This window comes from Natator depressus, chromosome 6 (genome assembly GCF_965152275.1).
Source record: "Natator depressus isolate rNatDep1 chromosome 6, rNatDep2.hap1, whole genome shotgun sequence".
Classification (NCBI taxonomy): Eukaryota; Metazoa; Chordata; order Testudines; family Cheloniidae; genus Natator; species Natator depressus.
In genome coordinates this window covers 32,594,525-32,618,976 of record NC_134239.1, presented here as the reverse complement: position 1 = coordinate 32,618,976, position 24,452 = coordinate 32,594,525, and the positions used below count along the sequence as shown (strand labels likewise).

The following is a 24,452-nucleotide window of genomic DNA, read 5'->3' as shown; positions in this document are numbered from 1 at the left end:
AAAGGTTGAGAACCCCTGAGCTAGAGAATTAAAAAAAAAATACTTAAAGGCATTTGCCTGAGGAAATTTATAATTTTATGAAAAGTACGAGATTGGGGGTAATAGGGCTTTAATATAAACTAAGTTACTAGCATAAAACAAAAATTAAGCTCTTCATTTCATTTAATAGCATGGTTTACTACTATATTTCAGGATCTGCAAGTTTTCACATTAAAGTTATGATGTTTGGACAAACTCCAACTTGACTACATTTTTTCTATAATTTCATTTGGATATACTACTCTTCCTCACTTCCTGCCCTAAACTGTTATGTTGCTGAGTAGTGTTAAAAAAACAACTGAATCCTAGAAATAGATGAAGTGGCTATTACTTCCAGGATGAAACTGATTAGGGCTTCTACGCACTACAACAATAGTAATAAATAAAATCCTGGCACCATTTTGTCATCAACAGCAAAGCTCCCATGGAATTCCATGGAACCAGGATTTCACCCCAAGAATTTCTAGGGATGGCACACTGGTCATCTGACTGCTCAAAAGATTCCTATTAGACCTATAACACTGGCCTATTCAATCAGACTGTAAACAGATTCTGTGTAATTTTATGACAATCAACTATTTTAGAAGTTAAAATAAAGGGAAACTGTTCTAGCTTAAAGAAAAGGAGAACTTGTGGCACCTTACAGACTAACAAATTTGAGCATAAGCTTTCATGAGCTACAGCTCACTTCATCGGATGCATGCACACGGCTGCTACTCTGAAACCTGTTCTTGCTTAGACTATAATTTGATGCTTTCCTTAATTTTTTGCTACCATGAAAATATAATTAGTTTTTAAACTTGATATAGACATGAGATCCTTATGACTGCACTCCAACTAACTGAACAGCTGTCATTTCTTTTAGGGGAGAGTGACCTATCACAGATCTTTGGTAGAGATGAGATTGTAAGGTCTTTGGGGCAGGAAGAGTCTTTTTGGCAAGGACAGTCTTTTTGTTCTGTGCGTACAGTGCCTAGGATAACGCAGCCCCAAACCCTGATGGGGACATTTCGGCACTACCACAATACAAAAAACTAGTAAGAACAGGTGGGCCAAACGAAAATCAGTGTCTGGGATCTATTGTCAGAAGTCAAAGCAGCTTTGGAATGCTGAAGTGAACTAGGCCTTCTGACATTTGAGGCCAATTAATTACATTTATACTGCAGATCACTGCACTGTTAATTAGTAGGTGGGACCACATCTTGTCCAACAGAATATCATATTTTGAACACTAGCTTCACAATAGAAACTGATTGTGCTCTTTCTTGCTAGAGATAAAGCAATAGCTCAGCTTCCTTCCTCCACCACTGACCTCGCACCCCATAATTCTTACTCCAAGAGAAAAAAGACTGGGATTAGTTTACTTGGTAATGGTAATAGCACACTCAGGTCTTGAAGGAGGGACATTGATTTAGTACTCAAGTAAAAGGTGTACTTTGCATGCATTTTAGAATACAACAACTTCCAAAAGCCTTTTTACTGGACAATAAGTCTTCAGTCGGTTTACAGGCTATGGCACAGTTAAGTGATAACATTAATGCTTTGTCCATATTACAACTTTCAACCACAATTTTGTAACCGATAAAAAACCCACCTTGTTTACAGCACTTTGTCTCCACATGGTAGCCTGTCATTACAACAGTGTTTGTCCATTTGTACCTACCACCCTAAGTATATATTAGTGCATTCTGGGAAAGTCTGGGCAGCTGGCCCGCAGTGCCTCAACAGGGACAGTGTCCCGACAATACACACAGAGAATCATGTGAGGCAACACACTTTGGACATTCTACCACATATTGCTGGCAGGAAACTCCACCAACTTGACCAGTTACACAAACGTAGTTAGGCGGTCCTGTCTGGACTGCAAAAACAGCCTGCAAAACTGGTTACAGGTACAGTGCCAAATTAGCCCTCTGACAGGGGTGAAATACTGCCCATGTTACTAAGAGTTTAATCCCATGCAGTGCAAGCAAAAGCCATGTTTAGATCCAGCAACATAATGCTGGTTATAGCCCAGTTAACACGTGTAGTGGGGACAGAACCTTTTTATTTGGTATTCGGTAATGCAATGCTCAACTGAGTTTACTCAATCCTATGAAGTTCTGAAGTGAACTGTGCAACTTGTTTTTTAAAAAAAAACAAAAAACAGTATGACCGTAGTTTTTATACAGTTCTTAAAGGAGAGATTTATTCAGCAACCATTTAAAAAAAAACACTTGATTTGTTACAGAAAAGCAGCAAAAGAATGAATCCTTATGCTACAAGACAACTGCCTTTGTAACACTTGTAGACATAAGGCCTTCCTAGCCTCTAATCTCTAGTCATGTGACAGGAGGGACCTATTAAACAGCATCTTTTGCTGTCTCTAGAACCATACAGCAAGTACTGAAGAACCAACTTTAAAAATGCTTTAAATTCTAAGGGTATGTCTACACTTGGAGCAGTAGGTGTAATTTCCAGCTCAAGGAAATATACTCTTGCTGGCTCTCATCCAGCTGGCATACTAAAAGTAGAAGGTAGCTGCTGCAGTGCAAGCAGGGGGAAGGGCTAGGGGTTCTCAACAATTTTTTTGGTGGCCTCCAATTCTTATTGGTGGCTACTGACAATTTTGCCTAAAATTAATTTTAGGAAAAAACAAATATCTACATATACATCTTCAAGCATCCGACGAAGTGGGTATTCACCCACGGGAGCTTATGCTCCAATATGTCTGTTAGTCTATAAGGTGCCACAGGACTCTCTGCTTCATGTCCAAATCATTCTAATTTATTTATGATGGGATTTTTTTTTTTGCAGACTGAATAAAAATAATGTACAGTTGTCTCTATTCTTCACTGGACCTAAACAGAAGAGAAACACAAATAAGGTTTCTTTTGTTATTGCTTCTCTTTTTTTTTAAAAAAAACAAGTTGCTGGCTAGTAAGCTGTGAAAAGCAATGCTTGCTTATATGTTAATATCACTTTCCACAGCCTCCCAGCTAGCTACTAAGTCTGCTGTGAAAATCTGTATTAACATACAAATATCACTTTCCACAAGAGACTTACTCTGCCCCAGCAAGCTGGGGGACAAATTAAGCCCTAGATGGGGATGTGGTAGGGAGGCAGCAGGGCCTGGGGCAATGTGGGGAGGGAACCCAGGGCTGGAGCCCACCTCTGCATGGCTGCGGGACAGAGCCCAAAACCCAGAGTACAGAGATAGAGCCTGAAGCCACGCAGCTGGAGCTTGCCACTCACCACCCCAGGGTGGAAGCCTGACTCCACGACTCACTGGCTGCCTGCTCCTCCAATATGTGTCTCCCCAGAGGGTGAAAGGCCCAACCCCTGCTGGCTGCCCTGGGGAAAAAGGGCCGCTGCTTTGCATCCCACTGCCCCCTCCCCCATTCATCACCCAGGAGACGAGAGCCACAAGAAAAGCCCCTGGTGGCTGCATTTGAGAAACACTGGGCTAGCCGCCCCAAGGTCCTTGCCGGCCATCAGAGACCCCAGGCACATACTTGGGGTAGCGAACTCATCCCACGGAGGCTACCTTTTTAAGCATACTAGCTTAATGAAAGCTAGTGGAAGTATGTCTCCTGGAGCTTGGAATCACACCCCCAGCTCCAAGTGTAGATACACCTTAAGAGAAACTCTCCTATAAGGAACCTTATAAAGATGACAGTCCCCTCCCATCCTCTACAGGTCACAAGCAGCACCTGCAATAACCTGTAGTACTAAAGGCACTGCACAGGGATCAAGTCTAAGAAAGCATGAACAAAAACCAGGCCATTGGGTCACACACTGATATCCTGAGAGCCACACTTGCACTTAAGCCTTGTTTAGCACTAGTGCCGCTGTACCCATGGCTGACACACACTACCCGCTTCATGTAGTGTGTGCGTGTGCACGCGCGCGTGTGTGTGCAGGCAAAGCTGCACAGGCAATACCATCTAAGGCAACAGCACCAAATTTGAATCTGACTGGTAATCTGTAAACGTTAGCTTCACTCATCCAGGGATAAACTAATTATCTGCATCTACAAGCAAAGAAGGATTTAGCAAACGGTTTACAATTATTCTAATCTTACCACCTCTGAGTGGATTACTCTCCTGCAACACTTGCACACAAAAATTTGCAGCTCTCCAAACTAATCGCCAAAAATTAAATTTGGCAGCTAGCCAAAAACGGTATGTCCATAAAATAAAAGCAGCTACATCCTATAATAGATACTTATGGCTCACTTAATGACTGCATTTCAGTTTCTACTTCCCAGTTTCTCCATTCGGCTTAAAATGCTTCATCCAAATAGCCCTCAATGTACAATTCAACTGTCCAACAAGGATATCAATCGTTATTAAGACTATAAGTAGCTTTTAAAAGACCAATTATAACACCTTGCAGAACACTACCTTTTCTAGGCAATCATATACCCAATGCACCTTCCCAGCTTTGGAAAATAGCTGTACAGAAAACTCCATTTGGCTCACGCTGCAGATTCTACTACTCCATCAGAACATTATTTAATATGGCTAAATGAGCATGTGCAAAGGTGATACATGTGCACATTAGGATTCCAAGGTAGCACTTTCTATATTGCCGTCATACTCCTATCTAGAAGAGGAAAAACGTGTACTGAAAATCCATCTCATACTCCTTCCCCTCCCACAAGATGTTGTTCTGCTGTCATCCACACCAGCACAAAGAATAAAATTAAAAGGACCCAGATATGATGTGAACAGCTACAGAGCTGTTTTTTTAAATGCCTTCAAATCAGTACTACAAATGTCAAAAGCAATGAAACAAAGAAGAGGAATGAGAAAAATGAAATGAGATATGGGTCAAGAAAAAGGCAAAACAGAAAAGGGGACATTTCTAATAGGACTGAGATACATAACCCTATTACCTGTTCTGTTGCTTTTCCTGAAGCAAGAAAGTAACAGAATAGTGGCTCTAATGATCAGGAGTTTCAGCACATCTCTCTGAGGTGCAACAGCAAAGCAAAACCAACCAATTTAGATGTGCTTCAGGCCAAGTCTACACTAAAAAATTAGCTCAACCCAGTTACATCCCTCAGGGGTGTGAAAAATACACACGCCTGAGCAGAGTAGTTCCGACAACCTATGCCCTGGTGTAGACAGCACTAGGCTGACTGAAGAATTCTTAGTTACCGCCTCTCAGAGAGGTAGATATACTTCAGTGATGGGAGGAGTTCTCCCATGCCTATAGTGTGTGTGACAGTGAAGGGTTATAGCAGCCCAGCTGCAGCATTTCTAGCTAAGACAGCCTCAAACAGGGTTGACTTGAGTCACTCAACAGCTGTACAGCAGGTCAGTACTTCCCCAGCAAGTCCATCAGTTCTTGCAGAATGCTCTCTCTTTAAGCTATATTGTTACACACAAAAAAAAAAAGCCTTCCAAATTTGATCCTGATATGCTTAGGGCATCTATAGACAGAAGCAACAACTGAGAGGCATAAACCCACCCCATTCTGAATGTGGCAACTCTGCAGTTGAACAATTTATTATGTCATCATTAGATAAGTCACTAATTTTAATAAAAACATTAAGCTGGACAGAGGCAAGAATACCAACATTCTCCTTCATTTTGCTATGCATGCCCCCCAGCCACCACACACACACCCCTCTCTCCTTAAATCTACATTGCCCTCATAAATCCAGCCATCTTATTGCTCATTTCCAAGTATATAATTTCCTGTTAACAAGTTCTAACAGGTCTCTTCATTTTCCACAACCAGTTATCTTTAGTAACTACAGTCCAGCAGGTAACAGCTTCTGACATATAAGTGACACCCTTCGATATTTCTCCCCAGTTGTATAGAGAGCATTCGTTCACTGTTGTAGCCTTTTTAGTTGGGGAAAGCCATTAGATAGCCAGTGAAACAACAGACAATGCTACAAGCAGCAAATTCTAATGGGAAAGCATTAAAAATATTGCAATTGGTAGGAAGGGAGCCTACCCTCAGGTACTATGCAAACATCAATGGCAACACCTCTGCCCCCCCAAAAGAGGGACATCAGATATAACAAAATACGATGCATGTCCAACCAGTGGGCTTGGAAAAGAAATGCTAGTTTCAAACAGAGCTCTGTGAAAACATCCAAGTAGGTGGTGTGGCATGGGGCAACCCACTCACTCCAGAAGCTTCCCTGGTGTTTGCATACCACCTAGATCTGAAGTTGACAACGCATCTACAAAGTATCTTGGAAAAGCAACTTTCACACTGTTGCACAGATGAGGACAACTGAGGCAACAAGAGGCCAAGGCATTTGCTCAAGGTCACACTGAAAGTCATTGGTCTATAACCTGGTTCTTCTGCAAACCCCAATGCACTAGTTCTCGCAGCCTCAGCCAGTTCTACACATCAGCACCCCCACCCTTGAGCTCTGCCAACCCCTCCCACCTCAGAGCATGGGAACATGGCAGGCGCCCCATCCCGGTCAAAGCCACCACCCTGCACCAGTGCCCACGAAATAGGGTAGGTCCCGCCCTGAGGCAAAGCCACCCCTCCCACCAGAGTCCAGGGAGCATGGAACAGGACCGCTCCCAAAACCAAGTAACGCGTCCCCGCCAGTGCCGGGGGAACAGGGCAAGGCCAGACCCCCACCGCCCAGTGCCGGGGGAACAGGGCAAGGCCGGGCCCGCCCCCGGCACCGCAAGCAGGACAGTGTCCAGGCCCCGGCGCCCCGGGGGACAAGGCAGAGCGCGGCCTCTCCTCCACCCCCCGGCTCCCGGGGACGGCCGGGCGGGCGCTGGGGCTGCCCCAGCCCGGAGCCGGAACCGCAGGCTCCGCGCGGCGCGCCTCACCTGGATGAACTGGATGGTGAGCGCCGACTTGCCCACACCGCCGCCGCCCACCACCACCAGCCGATACTTCTCCTGCCCCGGCCCGTCCCTGCAGCCCGCGGCCATCGGGGAGCCGAGCCGCGCCGCGCCGCGCCGCCGGGTCCCTCCCTGCGCCGCTGCCTCCGGCCGGGCTGGCTGGGAGCCGCAGGCCCCGCTCCTGCTCCGCGGGGCGCGGTGGTGGCGGCGCCCGGAGCTCCGCGGAGCCGGGAGCAGATCCGTGCTGCGGGCCCCAACCCAGGAGCCTGCTCACCGCGGCGGCCACGGGCCAAGTGAGAGTAGGAGCGGCCCTCGCGCGGCTACACAAATGGCCGTCGGGGGGCGGGGCCGCCCTCCTCCTTATGCTAATTGTAACGAATATTCACGCGGGGGGGGGGCAAGACAGTGCCGAGGCGTGGGGGTGGCACGGGGCGGGCTTGGCGCCGCGCCAGCTCCAGGTGCAATGTCCGCCCAGGGGTGAGGGCTGCGATAGCAACCCCGTCCTCTCCCAGTCCCAGAGAGCAAGAGGCGTCCCCACTGCGAGCTGCCTGCCTAGGGCTGCAAAGACGCAGGCCGCCCAGCCCCGCGGCTGCAGGCAGGATACTTGTTGCACCCGGCGAGCTGCGTTCCCGGCCAACCCGGGGGGGGCGAAGTCAGGCACTCAGATGGCCTGTGTGTGGCACCCTAGTTCAGCCTCTGGGTGCTTCTAAATTATGCTAGTTTTCACTTACATGATCCCATTGACTTTTCCCCACAGCGGTCTTGCTAGGGGTACTGGAACAATTTATATAGTGGGGGTGCTGAGAGCCATTGAACCAAACTGTAACCCCTGTATATAATGCAAACCACTTCAAGCCAGGGGCTGCGGCAGCATCCCTAGTTCCAGCACCTATGGCTCCTGCCGCCTTCACTAGCCAGCATGGCGGGTACTCGCTGACTGTGCAGTGTTTAATTTTATTCACCTGGTTCAGTGTGTGGCCCCCACTGCCATGTTTACTGCATGGCATTCAGCAAGTGCTGAATACAGAGTTAATTCCCTTGTGGGCTTTTTGGTAGCACTGGGCACTGTGCTAGCTGAGTGCCTCGCAAACATGAATGAATTTATCTTCACACCAACCTCTTATACAGTGACGCTTCCTTATGTCTATATTACAGGTGGGGAATTGAGGAACAAAGAGATTAGAGCCAAAATTATCGTGTATCAATTTCAGGAATCCAATTTGAGGTACCTAAAATCCAATTTTCAGAGTACTTAGCATTTTTACCACACTATATGTTCAAAACAGGGGCATCAACAGGGTTGGAACCTTTCCATTAATGACACAAGCCACTATCGTTGGGACTAATGGAGTAATTGCTAGCAGTAGCAGGCTATTATCCACTGTGTAGACCAGCCACAAGAGGGAAAGGGACACTTTGTTACTGTTTCACCGCTATTTGTGAGGAGAGGAATATTGAGACTCAGGAATCCTGGGTTCTATTCCAGGGTTTGGTAATGGTGTCAGACACTTCTTTCACTATCCCTCCACAGGTCCTCTCTTCCCCTGTCATGTATCCTGCCAGCCTGACTCTACTCCCTTTGCCCTGTGTATCCACACAGTCTGTCTCTGCAGCATGTCCTCCCACTGCCACAGCTTGCCTCTGCCCACCCCAACACCCCTCTGCATTCCAGTCATTTATCTTTCTCATTCTTCCAATTAACTGCAGTAGGAACATAGGACAGAGTTTCCCTGCTCTCAGTTTCTGTTCTTGGCACCATACAGCCCAGGCTGTTTGGCTGCTAGGAGGAGAAATTGCAGAAAAAGTTCTATTTAACCCCTGGAGCCCTTCACTGGAGCATGCCCAGTACAAATGGAATTTTCAGAAAATTTAGCACATGCATGCTGGTTTTATTCAGAAGCTTAAAACTGGAGGCATGCCAAAAAGTACAAACACCAACACCACCAATCCAAGTTTGACAAAATTATCAGCATCTGAAACCAGGATCTTACAATGGAAACACTATGTATAGTGCATCCGATGAAATGAGCTGTAGCTCACGAAAGCTTAAGCTCAAATAAATTTGTTAGTCTCTAAGGTGCCACAAGTACTCCTTTTCTTTTTACTATGTATAGAGATTGCTACTAGCTCTCTCTACAATAGGGCAGGATCTCACCAAACCACCCTTCAGTGACTCTATTATCCCTTTTTCAAATTACTTCATCTGAACACTAGTATGAGTCCTTTCACTGAAAAAGAAAACTGTTTACATTTGCTTTTTCATACTGAAAAGATAAATATTATACCAAGTGACAGACCAAGCACTGGCTGAAATTTATGGGGCTATATAGATAAGTCCATTCTCCAGCAGCATAAAAGCCACTATAAAGAGCTTTTAAATATAGACACATCCCAAAATTAAGAGTAACAGAGATGTGTATTGTGACCAGTCACAATATGTATACTGTCTGGAAGATACCCCTAGGAGAACAGTCAGATCAGAGTTCTACATTTAGATGTTTCTTCATCCAGCTGGTGGAAGATTGCTAGTAATTTCATTATACATGCCATGTCACTCTTACAGTCATTGACCCAGGAGAACATGCTGAAACAATATACTTTAAATATCTGGAGCAGGGGTGGCCAACCTGAGCCTGAGAAGGAGTCAGAATTTACCAATATACATTGCCAAAGAGCCACAGTAATGCATCAGAAGCCCCGCCGATCAGCACCTCCCCCACCCTCCCCACACCTCCTGATCAGCTGTTTCAGGGCATGCAGGAGGCTCTGGAGAGAGAGGGAAGAGTGAGGGCATGGCAGGCTCAGAGGAAGGGGTGGGCAGGGCCTGTGGCCGGGGCAGGGGCAGGGGCAGGGCCATCCCTACCCATATGCAAAGTTCGCAGCTGCGTAGGGCACCAGGAAATTTGGGACACCCTGCGCAGCTGCATGCTGCTCCAGCCCCTGCCCCGCCTCTTCCCCATGACCCCTGCCCCCACTCCACCCCTTTCCCAAAGCCCCCACTCCTCTCCACCCCAGCCCCGCCCCCACTCCTAATAGGACTGCAGCAGGGCTGGGCCTGCACTCACTTTACTGTACTCATTTTGCTGCACTTCCTGCCGCCAGTGACAGCCCCCCAAGGCAGGCCCCCAGAATACCTAGGGACGGCCCTGGCCAGGGGTTGAGCTGTGAACATCCCCTGGCCCATTGGAAAGTTGGCCCCTGTAGCTCCAGCCCTGGAGTCGATGCCTATACAAGGAGCCGCATATCAGCTTCTGAAGAGCTGCATGTGGCTCCAGAGCCACAGGTTGGCCACTCCTGATCTTTTCTCAGTGATCCATGCTCCAGAACACACAGCAGTGACTAAATTCCTGTTCAGCTGAAGTAATATTCAGGTATTCCAAAGTTGTTAAACTATGCTGGAATTTTAGGAGCTCTGTGATAATCATAATACAACATTTATTTTCCTCTTGGAAAATGGGTGAAATCCTAGTTCCCTCAAAATCAGTGAGCATTTTGCCGTTGACCTCAGTGGGGCAAGGATTTAACCCAAAATGTCTAATCTGAAATAATTGTTGGGAAATGTTGAAATGGTTAGGATATGGCCGATCAAAGATACTGTTTATTTAAAAGAGAGTACCCCAAGTCTTGAGCATGTTTGTACTACAGACTTGGGGGCAGAGGTCTCGGGGGGGAAGATAGTGGTACTGGCATCCCCTCTATGAGGCTCATATGCCCCACGTAGCCCTCTCGTGTAGGCACAACATACACCAATAGGAGTTTTTCTGGTGGTGTAGGAACACCATTTGCCTGAGCAACATTAGCTATGCCGACAGCAGCACTCTTCCATCAGCCTAGCTGCATCTACACTGGGGTATTTGTCAGTATGTCTATGTTGCTATGATGTGTTTTAAGTGTGGACCTAGCCTTAAGCTTGGCACATCATAGAGGGGACTCAGCTGTCCCACTGAGCTCTGCTAGGCATCTTGGGCAAAGCTCCTTCTTGACTAGGGAAAGGTGGGGGGGGAAGATGGAAGTACTCCCCCCAGCCCACTCTCTGGAAATTCCAACATGAGTTGTCATGCACATTAAACTGTGTAGATCTTCATAATATGATCCAGCCTCTCTTATATTCTTTGTGGAGCAAGAAGTTAATGTTGACATTTAAAATGTAGTCATTGGCCTCGGAGTTAGCATCTATGGAGATGAATGGAACAGTTTTCACTTCTCAGGACTATTGTTTCAGATTCTGTAAATACAGTTAACCTTACAGATGTGGCCGAAGTGTATCTCAGCAATCATAATAGCTAGAGACTTATTTTTTGTTAAAAGAATGCAAGCTGAGATTCTGGGCAACAAGAAAGCAGCATGAAAGAGTCCCGTACACCATCCCACTGGATGTTGGCTGAATACAAGCCCTGTTGCAGATATTTATACCAAACTAGGAATCTGACTACATCTGCTGCAGTTAAAAGGTACCTATTAGTGTTGGTGCTTGGAAACAAAAGTTTTAAGCAATATAGTTGGGGGTGGGGAAATCACACTGTACACGGACTAGATGAATCCACGACACCAACCACCTGGCTTGTGTATCATTATCTGAGACCAAAGAAGTTCAAGACAGTGGTAGAGTGACCATAAAAAGCATCAACTGTTTCAGTAGAAATAACTAATATTGGAAGTAATGAGCAAGGTCACACTGGAGCCACACACAGCCATGCACAATCCATTCATATATTTTTTATTTCAGTAAGCGAATGTAGCTCTCATAAAAAGTACTAGTTTGTCAGATCTAAGGATTGAGGTCCTCTCTACCCCGACAACCGGTATAATATGGGTAGTGGCAGATCAACCTCCCTTGACTTTAGCTTAACCATATACTGCAGAGAGGGACTGAGCAGCTGTTAAGGTATTTACAACATGCCTATCTCCTTAGTATTGAAGCACCAGAAGCAATGAAAGGGTACTTCAAGCTCCATCCCCATTCACTGTGTTGTGGGTTAGGTACACCCTGTAAGGGGGTGTTGAGTTGTGGGAGAATCAGAGTAGAGCTTAAGCAGCCCAGACTTAGGTACCTGTCTCAGAGTGGGGCAGGGCTTAGCATATATCCCGTCGATCAACATCTATCATGAGCTAGCTCAGGCAGCTCCCCACCTAGTGTGCTGGCTTTGAGAATCACATTCTTAGGCGCCTGTCTCTCCCCATTCATTGTATAGGGAACCTAGGCACCAAACCCAGATTTGTGGATTGGCATGTTGTTCCTGTGATTTTCTAGAAACCTAAATTTTAGAGGCCGTGATGTTCAGCATATCAACACTTAAGTCCCTTCATAGATCATACATGAAGTACATGAGTAGTCCCATTGACTTTGGGCTTCTTACGGGCTTACAGCTAGGCACATGCTTCTTTATCTTGATGAATCAGGGCCTTGTGGAACACTCCCAAAAGTGAATGTTGTGACCTTATAAAGAGTTCTAAACGATGAGCTTCCTATCCAGGATTCTCCTGCTGATCATAAGATGATGGAATGCAGCCAAGCTAAACTCAGAGTTATAAAACAAGCCCTTTCAAATTTGTATAATAAAGAGAAGGATTTTTTATAACAATTTGAGTTTCCTTAGAAATCAGAAAGTAAATTCTAAATCAAAATGAAATGGACAGTTGGCTTTGCTCTGCATCAGAATTCTGAATTATTTGTTACAGTCATAATAAGAATCCACAAGCTTTAAAAAGGAAAGGCAGGCCATTACTCCTCAGATGCACTTAGCAGTTTGTATCCAAGTACTGTGATGAGCATAGCCTAGTTACATTTGCTTTTGTATAGAAGCAGCAAAGCTATTCTTATGCTCCCAGGTACCGCTATTTATAAACTTTGATACCGATCACTTTTCTGTATTTTGGTGACCATCTACCTGTTCAAGTAAAGTAGTCCATAATATATACATACACATTACTAAGGGGGAAAACACAATATTGCTCTAAATCACACAAAATACATCTTTTTCTTAAAAGTACAGGTGACCTGCAAGGGGGAAAAAAATGAGCTTGTACCCTTTTTTGCTTTCTTTATAATGTATAAATAAATGGAGCTTGACTATTATGTTTTGTTTTTAAATTTCTACTAGTTGTTTACATGAGAAATTCAGGTTGTATCTGTTCTGAAAGACTCAATGGCAACTAGAGAACTAGAGAAATGATGATATCACAAAAGAAAAGAGTGAAAGCTTAGCCAAGCAATTAAGCTGGGAAAGAATTTTTACACAAGACTGTCTAAAACTCTTTGGGTGTTTATTTTTTGTTAACACCAACATAACATCAATAACTAATGAACATTTGGAGAAAAAGACTTCTTGGTACAGAATTTTACACCTCACACATTCAGCTGGGGTGAGAGATCTTGCATGTGCTCCAAGACATCCAAGCAATCCTCCAGGAAGCTAGACTTGAATTCCTAATATTTGAAGGGTTAAAAAAAAATACTGTTCCATTGGAGTCCATTATCAGCAAGCACTCGTTAGAGCAGCCTGAGACTGGTCTGGATAGATTGTGCAGGACCCTGTTGGGGTGGGAAAGATGTCCCAAAGGATCAAGGCCATTATGCCCATGTTTATCTCTAGGTCACCTATGGTCCAAAAAGACCCTTACATTTTTTTTTTAATTTATAGTAAGTTAAACCAAAGGCCACCAAAAACCTCAGATAATTAAATTATATAGACGGAGTTAATCAGGATTGCGTAGTGAAGGACACTTGTCTTATTCCTGAGGGCATTCTGCACCAAATAATTAAAAATTCTGTTCCAAAAAATAAAAACCCTGCACACTATATTTTAAAATTCTACAAAATTCTGCAAATTTTATTTGTCAAATAAATGCGGTGGCTCCAGCATGGCATTGGGGAGCACAGACCACTAGCTGCACAGAGGTGGGAGATCACTGTGCAGCTCCCCTCGGGACATGTACTCAGCAGTAAGGCTGCACCCAATCCTGACACAGCGCAAGGACCGAGCCTGCCCCAGAAACACCCCAGGGCCCTGCCCCTCCATGCCAGGTGGACCACGTGTGAGCAGGCATGCTCAGCAAGGCAGGATCCAAGTGTGGAGGGGCTTAGTATGGGGGGGATCCAGGTGTGTGTTGAGAGGGTTCTGTGTGGGGCAATCTGGGTGCAGGCAGCTCAGTGGAGGAATCTGGATGCAGGGGGGATCTGGATGCAGAGGGGCTTGTTGGGGGATTCTGGGTGCAACAGTAATGGGACTCTGCAAGGGGGTCCAGGTGAAGGTGGTTGGGGCTCAGCAGAGGGGTGGGGTCTGGCTGTGGGGGGGCATAGAGCTCGGCATGGGGCTCTGGGTGTGGGAGGTCCAGATGCTGGGGGAAATGGGGCTCAGGGGGTGGGGATCCAAGTGCAACTTGTTAGGGGTCGGTGGGGTGGGGATCCGGGTGCAGATGGCTCGTCGGGGTGGTCTAGAGGCAGGGGGAGTGGGTTCTGGGTATGAGGGGGTCTGGATGCACGGGGGTTGGGCAGATGGGGGAGCAGCTCTCAGTACAGCGATCCCTCCCCCGGCAGCTGAGGAGCAATGGGTGCAGGAAGCGTGGCGAGAGGGTAGTGTGCGGAGCTTCCTGCAGCCAGGGGAGAAAGCTGGGGATAGGTATGTGACCCAGCCCAGATACCATGCAGGGGAAGAGAACGTCATATCCTCCCCAGCCGAGCTGGCACTAGCAACTGAGTCCGGTACAGGGTAGGAGCCACCAGCCGGGTCTTTCCCAGTCCCACCTGCTGCATCCAAGTGATTTACTTCTCTGCTGGAATCCCAGGGCACCCGAAACATACTACGGAGGAGGGTCATAGGACTGGTCTTGTGGCTTCCCTTTGCTTTCCTGTCAGAAAGTCATTTTTCTGTGGGGAAGCAAAGAAATTTGCAGGGTACATAAATTCTGCACATGCACAGTGGCACAGAATTTCCCCAGGAGTATTTTCTGTATGACCCCTGCTTTGTTTGTTGCAGAAGTTGGAAGGTATGCTGTGAATGAGATAGGGGACTGTAGGATTGTCTTGTGATTATGATAGTTGAATGCTATCCTGGAAAACTGGATTCTATCCCTGCCTCTGCTACTGAGGTCCTGAGTAACACTAGTCAAGTCACTTAAACTAAAATTTTCACAAGTGGGCACTAATTGTGCATGCCTCATTTTCTGGGTGCCTGACTTGAGATGATCAGGTCTGATTTGCAGGAGTGCAGAGCACTCACAGCTGCAACTGAAGTCAATGGTATCACAGAAGAGGAGGACTGGAAGGGACCTCAATAGATCATGTAGTCGAGTCCCCTGCACTCAAGGCAGGACTAAGTAAACATAGAAGACCATCCCTGACAGGTGTTTGTCTAATCTGATCTTAAAAACTTCCAGCGCTGGAGATTGCACAACCTAGCTAGGCAATTTGTTTCAGTGCTTAACTACCCTGACAGGAAGTTTTTCCTAATGTCCAACTTAAACCTCCCTTGCTGCAATTTAAGTCCATTGCTTCTTGTCCTAGCCTCAAAGGTTAACAAGAACAATTTTTCTCCCTCCTCCTTTTAACAACCTTTTATGTATTTGAAAACTGTGATGTCCCCCTCTCAGTCTTCTCTGCTCCAGACTAAACAAACCCAGTTTTTTCAATCTTTCCTCATAGGTCATGTTTTCTAGACCTTTAGCCATTTTTGTTGCTCTCCTCTGGACTTTCTCAAACTTGTCCACATCTTTCCTGAAATGTGGAACCCAGAACTGGAGACAGTACTCCAGCTGAGGCCTTATCAACACAGAGTAGATCGGAATAATTACTTCTTATGTTTTGTTTACAACACTCCTGCTAATACATCCCAGAATGATGGTCGCTGTTTGTGCAACAGTGTTACAGAGTTGACTCATATTTCGCTCATGATCCACTATGACCCCCAGATCCCTTTCCACAGTACTCTTTCCTAGGCAGTCATTTCCCATTTTGTATGTGTGCAACTGATTGTTCCTTCCTCAGGGGAGTATTTTGCATTTGTCCTTATTGAATTTTATCCTATTTATTTCAGACCATTTCTCCAGTTTGTCCAGATCATTTTGAATTTTAATCCTATCCTCCAAAACACCTGCAACCCCTCCCAACGTGGAAGCAGTGCTTTGAACATATAAAATACTATCTATTGCTACGTACTCTGAAAAATCAGGTCCTAGACATCTCCGATTGGGCCCCCAAAATGAGTGGCTACTTTTGACCTTAGTCACTCATTCCCATTTATCAGATGGGGAATGAGGCACAAATACTCTCTAATCTGACAGTGTGTTGTGAAAATTAATTCATTAACCTTTATGAAGCGCTCCGATACTACGGTGACAGCACCACAGAACCAGAAGTTGGTCCAATAAAAGATATTACCCCACCCACGTTCTCATGAGAAAATTAATAATTCTGTCTTCAGAGTAGGGTTTGAATAGTGTGCAGGAAATATGGCATAAGGCCCCCCATTGAATGAGGAGAAAATAAAATACTGAATAGCTCCTCATTAGGTGAACACTGTTCCTTTGGTGCATAGAATGAGGTGGGACCCTGTGGAAAAACAGCATATGACTATGTAATTAAAAACTTTATCATAATACATGTACACAAGGACGCTGAATTAAGGTTGCACTGGCACCTGTGACCCAATTTTCAAACATGCTAAACATCTGCACCTCTCACTGCCTTTAGTTGTGGGTGCTGAGCACTTCTGATAATCAGGCTGTAGGTGTTTCAGGTTGAACCCCCCCAGAACCTCCAAAGTATCCAAAATGTTTGGATCCATTTGAATATTTAGGCATATTATATATGTTATACACAAATATCACATGTAAAATACTGCAATTTTTGCACCATTCCTGTGAGCTGTGCTTCGTATCATGTGACCTTTTTGCAGGTGTAGAAACAGTTGGAGGGAGTGGTGTGTGTGGACTGTGTACAGAAAACAGGCTAGTTAACATGAACACACCAAACCATCTTGCCGGAACATAATGCACTAGGAACGCTTAGCTGTAATATTTGACCTTGACATTCCCTTTGACGTCAATGGGCCCAGGAAGTCACCCTGAATCTTTTAAAACAGGTTTCTGATAATAACAGACCTGTCACCATTGACTGTTTTAGAAGGTAGTTGGGCTTGATACTCTAATACACTTTGTTCAGATTTCCTGGTAGATCCTACAAGCAAATAGCTGGAATAACCAGAGAAGATTTGAATTAGTAAAAGTTCACATAAAACAGACTCAGAACAGAATTCACATAGACAAAAAGCTAGAAATATGCCCTTTGAAAGATTCAGTGCTAAAATAGGACATACTACAAACAAATCCATAAATTTGCCATGAAAAATCAGATACTAGCTCTAAAATACATACCCAAAACAAAATACCCAAACCAAAGACCACTGATTTTAATTTGTTCCTGTTTGCTTAGCTGTTATTCATGTACTGCAGTTCTGAGGGTGGGAGGTTTGTCTCTATGTTATGCATGTAAGGGTAGATCTCATGATAGTAACATCGGTGTGATTATGCCGTGAGTTGTGTTCAATTTCTGAGCATACCCAGTGTGAACTAGAGCAGTGGTTCTCAATCATATCAGGGCATGTACATGGGGGCTTGCATTCCCCTCGCCCCAGTCTAGCTGGGATCTCCCTCCTATTTAACAATATGGGAATAGCATGATAGTCACAGCCCCCTGACACCTGTGACTCCTTAGCAGAGAACGCTTGTACTAGAGGTTTCCACACACCTTAGCAGTCTCAGTCTGAATTGAGTACTTGTGTATGTAACCCTTCTGCCCGTCAGAGTTGGCAGCAACAAGGGCCGGGTTCAATATCTAGGGGATCCATTCCAATAACACAATGCAAACCGGCTCGAGTCCCCAACCAATGACCTGGGACAAATATATACCACCCCCGCTGGGCGCCTCCCAGAGGCAATACTTCCCCTCTTGCAAGCACATAGTCTGAGTGTAGCAAAAAGCCTTTTAATAACAGAGAGAAACAATGTGGCATTATGTTGGGGAAACACCACCAACAGGATTCATAACACAACCCATGAGCAAAAAAAAACCCACCCCAAGCAAATTGGGGCATGCCCCTTTCCCTTTGGTTCTTGAGTCCAGCAACCCCAAATCACCCAAAGTCCCAAAAGTCCAATGACCCAAAAGTCTCTGTCCCTGGTCAGGGCAGCCCCAGAGTTCGAAAGTTTATCTGCGGAGCTTTACCTCCCACCCTGGGTGGAGATGGGACGGGGGTAAGAGGCACCTTACATGATCTGAAGCTGACCGCCCCACAGCTCCATAGGCCTTCGCTCCGCTCCGCCAGCTGCCCCACGAACTCCTTCGCTCAGCTCCGTTCCGCGGCCCACAAGCAGCTCCCGCCGTCCCACGAATTGCTCCGCGTCCCACCAACAGCTCCCGCCGTCCTACAAACTGCTCCGCCAGCCTGTCCACAAGGCACTCCAGCCGTCCCGCAAACTGCTCCACGATATATCTTCAGGCTCCCCCCCTACTTAACACAATGCTCAGTGATTTCAGCTCTTAGTCAGTTCAGCTCTTTGGTGAATTCAGCTTGTAGTAGGGGAGCCTCAGTGCTGGTGCACTATTAGCCCAAAGTGAGCTCCGCGGCCTGTAACTAAACTTCTAATGAAATCAAAATTAGCTCTGATATTCCACAGTGGAGAGAGGAGGAAGTGCAGTTAGCATGTAAGGCCCTCACCAAGGGGCCCATGCCACCAAGTATTAATACTTATCCCCAGCCTCTCTCCATTCACACAGTTTTGGAACCCGTGACCCTTGCCTAGCGAGTGCTACTTAGTTGATGGTAAGTCCCTCCATCATAACAAAAGGCCAAGTACAGTTCCAAGCACAGTTCCCATAATCAGGGTAATAACAATTTATTCTTCCTGCCCCAATAACAGAGACACTGGGGATCCCACAGCAGCTGAAGTGACCATTTGGGCAGCTATGGCCTCAGTCTAGGCGGGGTGGGTATGCCTATGCAAATGAGATCGGCCCCTGACGTTTTTTTCCACAACTTGCCACACCTCACCACCAGATGTCAGGGTGAAGCTCATCCTGACACTGCTTACATGTAATTAATAAAGGTTCTGTGCCTTTTCTCCTAACAAATATGACTCATGAGGAGCATTAGAGTAAGGAGAGCACAGATTCCCTCCTCGGGAGCTCACTCTCTCCCTCTCCCCAATGACTCATCAGGCAGGGGACTATGAAGTGGGAGCAAGAGGAAAGCTAGTGCCTGGCTGAGGAGTTTCTGGGTCTCCCAATGTTTCCTGTTACTAGGTGGAGTAGTAGCAGCAGTTGATAGGGTAGGGCAAAATGGGTGTTCTTAGCCCTCTCCTCTGCAGAAAGATCTGTCCCTGTAGAAAGGAGAATTTTATCACAGTCACACCCCTTCACAGCTGGGCATAGCAGACTGTCTTCATCTTGTCCCTCCTGCCAATTATCACTCCAGTCCCTGAAGAGGCCTGCCTCATCTCCTGATGCAGTCATGCAGCCAGGTCACATTTAGTCCCATCCCTTATAGAGTAAGGGAAAAGAGTCCAATAAACTCAAATATCGCATTTCACTCCTATCCAGACTCCTCCACAGACTCTTCACCCCCATCCTGGGCTCTGGGGGATTGTCCTCCTCTTCTTCTGTGGCGCAACACCTCTCAACACTTTGCCCCTGGAGGCCAAGACCCTATAGTCCTTCTCCCCCTTGCACTAGGGTGTTTCCACACCACCTTTTTCCAGTGGCTGAAAGGAGAACCCAGGCCATTCTGGGTTCCAGGCCAGGGATCCTGTGGCAAACAGCTACGGTCTGCTTCCTCACACTCACTACCTGTCTGGACTTCTTCCAACCTTCGTTTTCCTTCAGACCCTTTTTCAGAGCCCCTCCCTGGGTTGTGTATCTATCTGCTCACTCTAGGCCTTTCCTCCACTCCCTAGCAACCAGAGGCACTGCAGAGTTCCTCTCTCTATAGCCTCCTTCTCATCTAGGCTTCCTCCCTTCATGCTCACCACTCATCTACTCCCCCAGCTGGGCTTTCTCTACAGTTTGGCCTGACTCATCTTCCAAGAACCATCAGATGCCTTAATTGAGCTCTCTAACTCCAGAACCCCTTTTAGGGCCAGGGTGGGGTTTATACCCCACCACAATTCCCCTGCCAGCTCCAAGGAGTAGACAAAGAAGGAAATTCCAGATGTCTTCCCCCAAGGGTGGGGGTGACAAGGGCTGAGGGGGGACAGACACAGATAAATAATGCCTAATAGATGTGATTTTATGCAAAGTCTCTCTTCTAAAATGTCTTAAAGGCTTTGAAATGCAGGCAATTTCACTGAGTATTTATTTCCAAATTTTCTGGGGGGGAAGAACCTCCCATTATTATTTGATTTTACATCAGCAGAGATCCTCCACTCTGGTCAAGTCCAGAAATAACAGTAGGGTTGGAGTGTAGCAAGATTGTATCCCTACACAGCTCCACATACACATGTACTTTTCATTTGGCTGACTATAGACCCTCTTGAGGACCTGGACCCTTTCAGATACAGTTTTGTCTTGTCTTCATTGTCATCTTTATGCATCGTAACATTAGAATAGGATGTAATGCCACATCTCTATATAACATCAAGATCTATGATGATGGCCCCCCTGACTGGAGGAGCTCTCCCTCCTATTTCGGTCTGCTTTAACCACTGGCCATGACTACTTGCTAAACATAACAGTGAATGTTTGTTACTACCAAAAGTCAAGCTTCTGTTTCCAAATGCCATAGCCTGCCAGAATTAGCCTTCATTGTTGCTCACTGAAACTCAGTTTTCTCAGCCTGTGATGTTTTGCTTCAGCAATCTCATTTAACTGTGTAAACATTAGTGAAAGATGAACATGAAAAGCTGAGCCGCTTGTTTGGTTTGACTAAAGATACAAAAATTCAGATGCTAATATCTTGTGACATTTCCTGTGTCCTTTTCTCCTACCAGCCAGTTCTTTGTATCTTTCCCCTACCATTGTGTTCCCCAGTAATTTCCCTGTCCATGGAGCCCCGCCCCAGCAGGCCTCCTTCTGATCCTCCAAGAAGCATTCTCCCAACAGGTACACAGACCTAGCTTCCACAATCTGACCCCATATAGGCCCTATCCATAAGGACTTCCCAAGTTCAGTTCCATCCATCAAACTTCAAAAGGCACCTGAGGCCCTGCCCACAATGCCTTCTCCAATTTCAACAGGCACCCGAAGCCCCACTTCCTCCTGACATCCAACCAGCCTCCCCCATGCCCATAAAACACTGTGACAGTCCATTATCAAGTGTGGCACCATCTCTGCTAAGCTCTGAAAAACTGGTCTTCTCAAATCTTGCATTCTTAAGGGATAGATCATAGAATCATAGAATATCAGGGTTGGAAGGGACCCCAGAAGGTCATCTAGTCCAACCCCCTGCTCGAAGCAGGACCAATTCCCAGTTAAATCATCCCAGCCAGGGCTTTGTCAAGCCTGACCTTAAAAACCTCTAAGGAAGGAGATTCTACCACCTCCCTAGGTAACGCATTCCAGTGTTTCACCACCCTCTTAGTGAAAAAGTTTTTCCTAATATCCAATCTAAACCTCCCCCATTGCAACTTGAGACCATTACTCCTCGTTCTGTCATCTGCTACCATTGAGAACAGTCTAGAGCCATCCTCTTTGGAACCCCCTTTCAGGTAGTTGAAAGCAGCTATCAAATCCCCCCTCATTCTTCTCTTCTGCAGACTAAACAATCCCAGCTCCCTCAGCCTCTCTTCATAAGTCATGTGCTCTAGACCCCTAATCATTTTTGTTGCCCTTCGCTGGACTCTCTCCAATTTATCCACATCCTTCTTGTAGTGTGGGGCCCAAAACTGGACACAGTACTCCAGATGAGGCCTCACCAGTGTCGAATAGAGGGGAACGATCACATCCCTCGATCTGCTCGCGCTGCCCCTACTTATACATCCCAAAATGCCATTGGCCTTCTTGGCAACAAGGGCACACTGTTGACTCATATCCAGCTTCTCGTCCACTGTCACCCCTAGGTCCTTTTCCGCAGAACTGCTGCCTAGCCATTCGGTCCCTAGTCTGTAGCGGTGCATTGGATTCTTCCATCTTAAGTGCAGGACCCTGCACTTATCCTTATTGAACCTCATCAGATTTCTTTTGGCCCAATCCTCCAATTTGTCTAGGTCCTTCTGTATCCTATCCCTCCCCTCCAGCGTATCTACCACTCCTCCCAGTTTAGTATCATCTGCAAATTTGCTGAGAGTGCAATCCACACCATCCTCCAGATCATATATGAAGATATTGAACAAAACCGGCCCCAGGACCGACCCCTGGGGCACTCCACTTGACACCGGCTGCCAACTAGACATGGAGCCATTGATCACTACCCGTTGAGCCCGACAATCTAGCCAGCTTTCTACCCACCTTATAGTGCATTCATCTAGCCCATACTTCCTTAACTTGCTGACAAGAATACTGTGGGAGACCGTGTCAAAAGCTTTGCTAAAGTCAAGAAACAATACATCCACTGCTTTCCCTTCATCCACAGAACCAGTAATCTCATCATAAAAGGCGATTAGATTAGTCAGGCATGACCTTCCCTTGGTGAATCCATGCTGACTGTTCCTGATCACTTTCCTCTCATGTAAGTGCTTCAGGATTGATTCTTTGAGGACCTGCTCCATGATTTTTCCAGGGACTGAGGTGAGGCTGACTGGCCTGTAGTTCCCAGGATCCTCCTTCTTCCCTTTTTGAGGATGTCAGAGATGCCTCAAAATATACCATCCTTTCCCCCTTGCCCACAGTGATCCTTGGAACTCATGTGGTTTTAAAGGTAACAGTGGGAGAGACTGTCAGACCTACTGAGGCTCTGAGATGGCTTTCAGCCAATGAGGCCTACTGAGGAGGGGAAGGAAGGTGCTTGTTCAAACCTATCAAAAGGTTTGGGTTCAGGTTGAGATTTCAGTTGAGGTCTAATGCAGCTCTTATGTTTTTTGTCCAAATTAGTTTGCCTATCAACTTAGCCAACTGAGATGGGGACCCATTCTGCTAGGCACTGCACAAACACATAGTAAAAAACAGTCCCTGCTATGGCTGTGCAAAATTTTTCAACAGAAACTTTTTGCGGTGAAAAATGAAGATTCGTGACATCAAAACATTTCACTAATTTGTGCTGAATTGTTCACTTTATAAAAAGCACAAATAATTCTGAAAAAGTGTAAATGTTCTGATTTTTTGATTCAAACAAACATTTTGGTTTTAAAATTTCCTTTAATTTTTTTTAAATTAAAAAGTTAAAAAATGCTCAAAAGAGAATGTTTTGTTTTGACTCTAACAAAACATTTCATTTGACCCAAAACATTTTTTGACTTCTTCAGAACGTCCAGTGAACCCAACAATTAGTTATTCACACAGGTCTAGTCCCTGTCCCATGGAACTTGCAGTCTAAATAGACAAGACAAAGGAAATATTATTATCCCCATTTTACAGGCAGAAAACTGAGAAAGTGATGTCACAAGAAGCCTGTAACAGAGCTGGGAACGGAACCCAGGTCTTGAGTCCCAGTCTAGTGATCTGATCACAAAACCAACCTTCTTCTCCCATAGCCCTCTATGGCCTTGTTACACTGTTGAAACCAAGCCCTTAATTCATCACCAGTGCAGCTCCACAGTGGAGGCAACAGTAGAAGTGCATTTCCCTTGATTTTTTTTAGCAGGGATATTTACATGGAAACAAGGAACCAAAGTCATTTTTGCTTTAACTCCACTAAAATCAATATAATTGCAGTAGAAATTAATTGGCACAAAATATTATGCTCTTATTGCACTTGTCCATTCCCTAACAGCTGAAAAACAAAGAGTCTGTTTTAAAAAAGCAGCTGTACTCAGAGACTGAAAAGTGAGGAAACCAGAAAAAACAAACATGGTAGCAATTCCTTATAAACAGGCAGAGATATTTCTAAAAAGAATGCTTTTCAAATTTTTCCGTGACGTGTCATTGTCGCTTTAAATGCAATACCTTCTGGTGCTGTCTTCTTAATATCTGACAGAACATCTTGTATGTAATCCAACACTGTTTTTAACATACTTTTTTTAAAATTCTGTCTTATCTGGTAAGTGTAGTGTAAGATAAATGTTAAACCTGTTAAGGAACTTCCTACACAGAAATTGAAGAAACATGTACATAACATTTTCTGTAGTTATCAACTTAGTCTCTCATTAAAAAAAATTTGCAAAGTAAAAATTTATATTTTAAAAGATAATTGTGTCTCAGTCTCAAATCCTTAGTTTGCGGGAGGGAGAGGAAAAAGACAGATTAATCAATCAAAAATAAAGAGAGACTAAGGAAAATAAAAAGAATAAGGAAGGATGAGATTGGGGTGCTATGCAGTGTGGATGGGGGCAGGGGGAAATTTAAGATAATGTAAGTATGGCCCAAAAGCTAAATGAATACATTGCTTCAGTTTTCAATAATGATGCTAATATGGAACATAGGCATAAAGGCAGGACAGCTGATGGAAATGTGTGTAAGGAAATGGAAATTACTACATCTGAGGTGGAAAAAAAGCTCAAAGAATTTAATGTGCT

The 24,452-nt window shown here is 45.4% G+C and overlaps 1 protein-coding gene across 2 annotated transcripts in view; it reads right to left on the bottom strand.

Annotated features, from left to right (window-relative positions):
• Positions 1–24,452, bottom strand: part of RRAS2 (RAS related 2) — a 145,512-nt gene that overhangs the window by 78,164 nt on the left and 42,896 nt on the right. Inside the window, exon 1 of one of the 2 annotated variants that reach the window (XM_074954960.1) lies at positions 6,840–6,993. The exons of the other annotated variant lie outside the window; for it this stretch is intronic. Coding sequence (XP_074811061.1) covers positions 6,840–6,944 — 105 coding nt within the window. The 5' untranslated portion in view covers positions 6,945–6,993. Of the gene's footprint in view, positions 1–6,839; positions 6,994–24,452 lie in introns of those variants that run through there. 2 annotated transcript variants of the gene reach the window in all.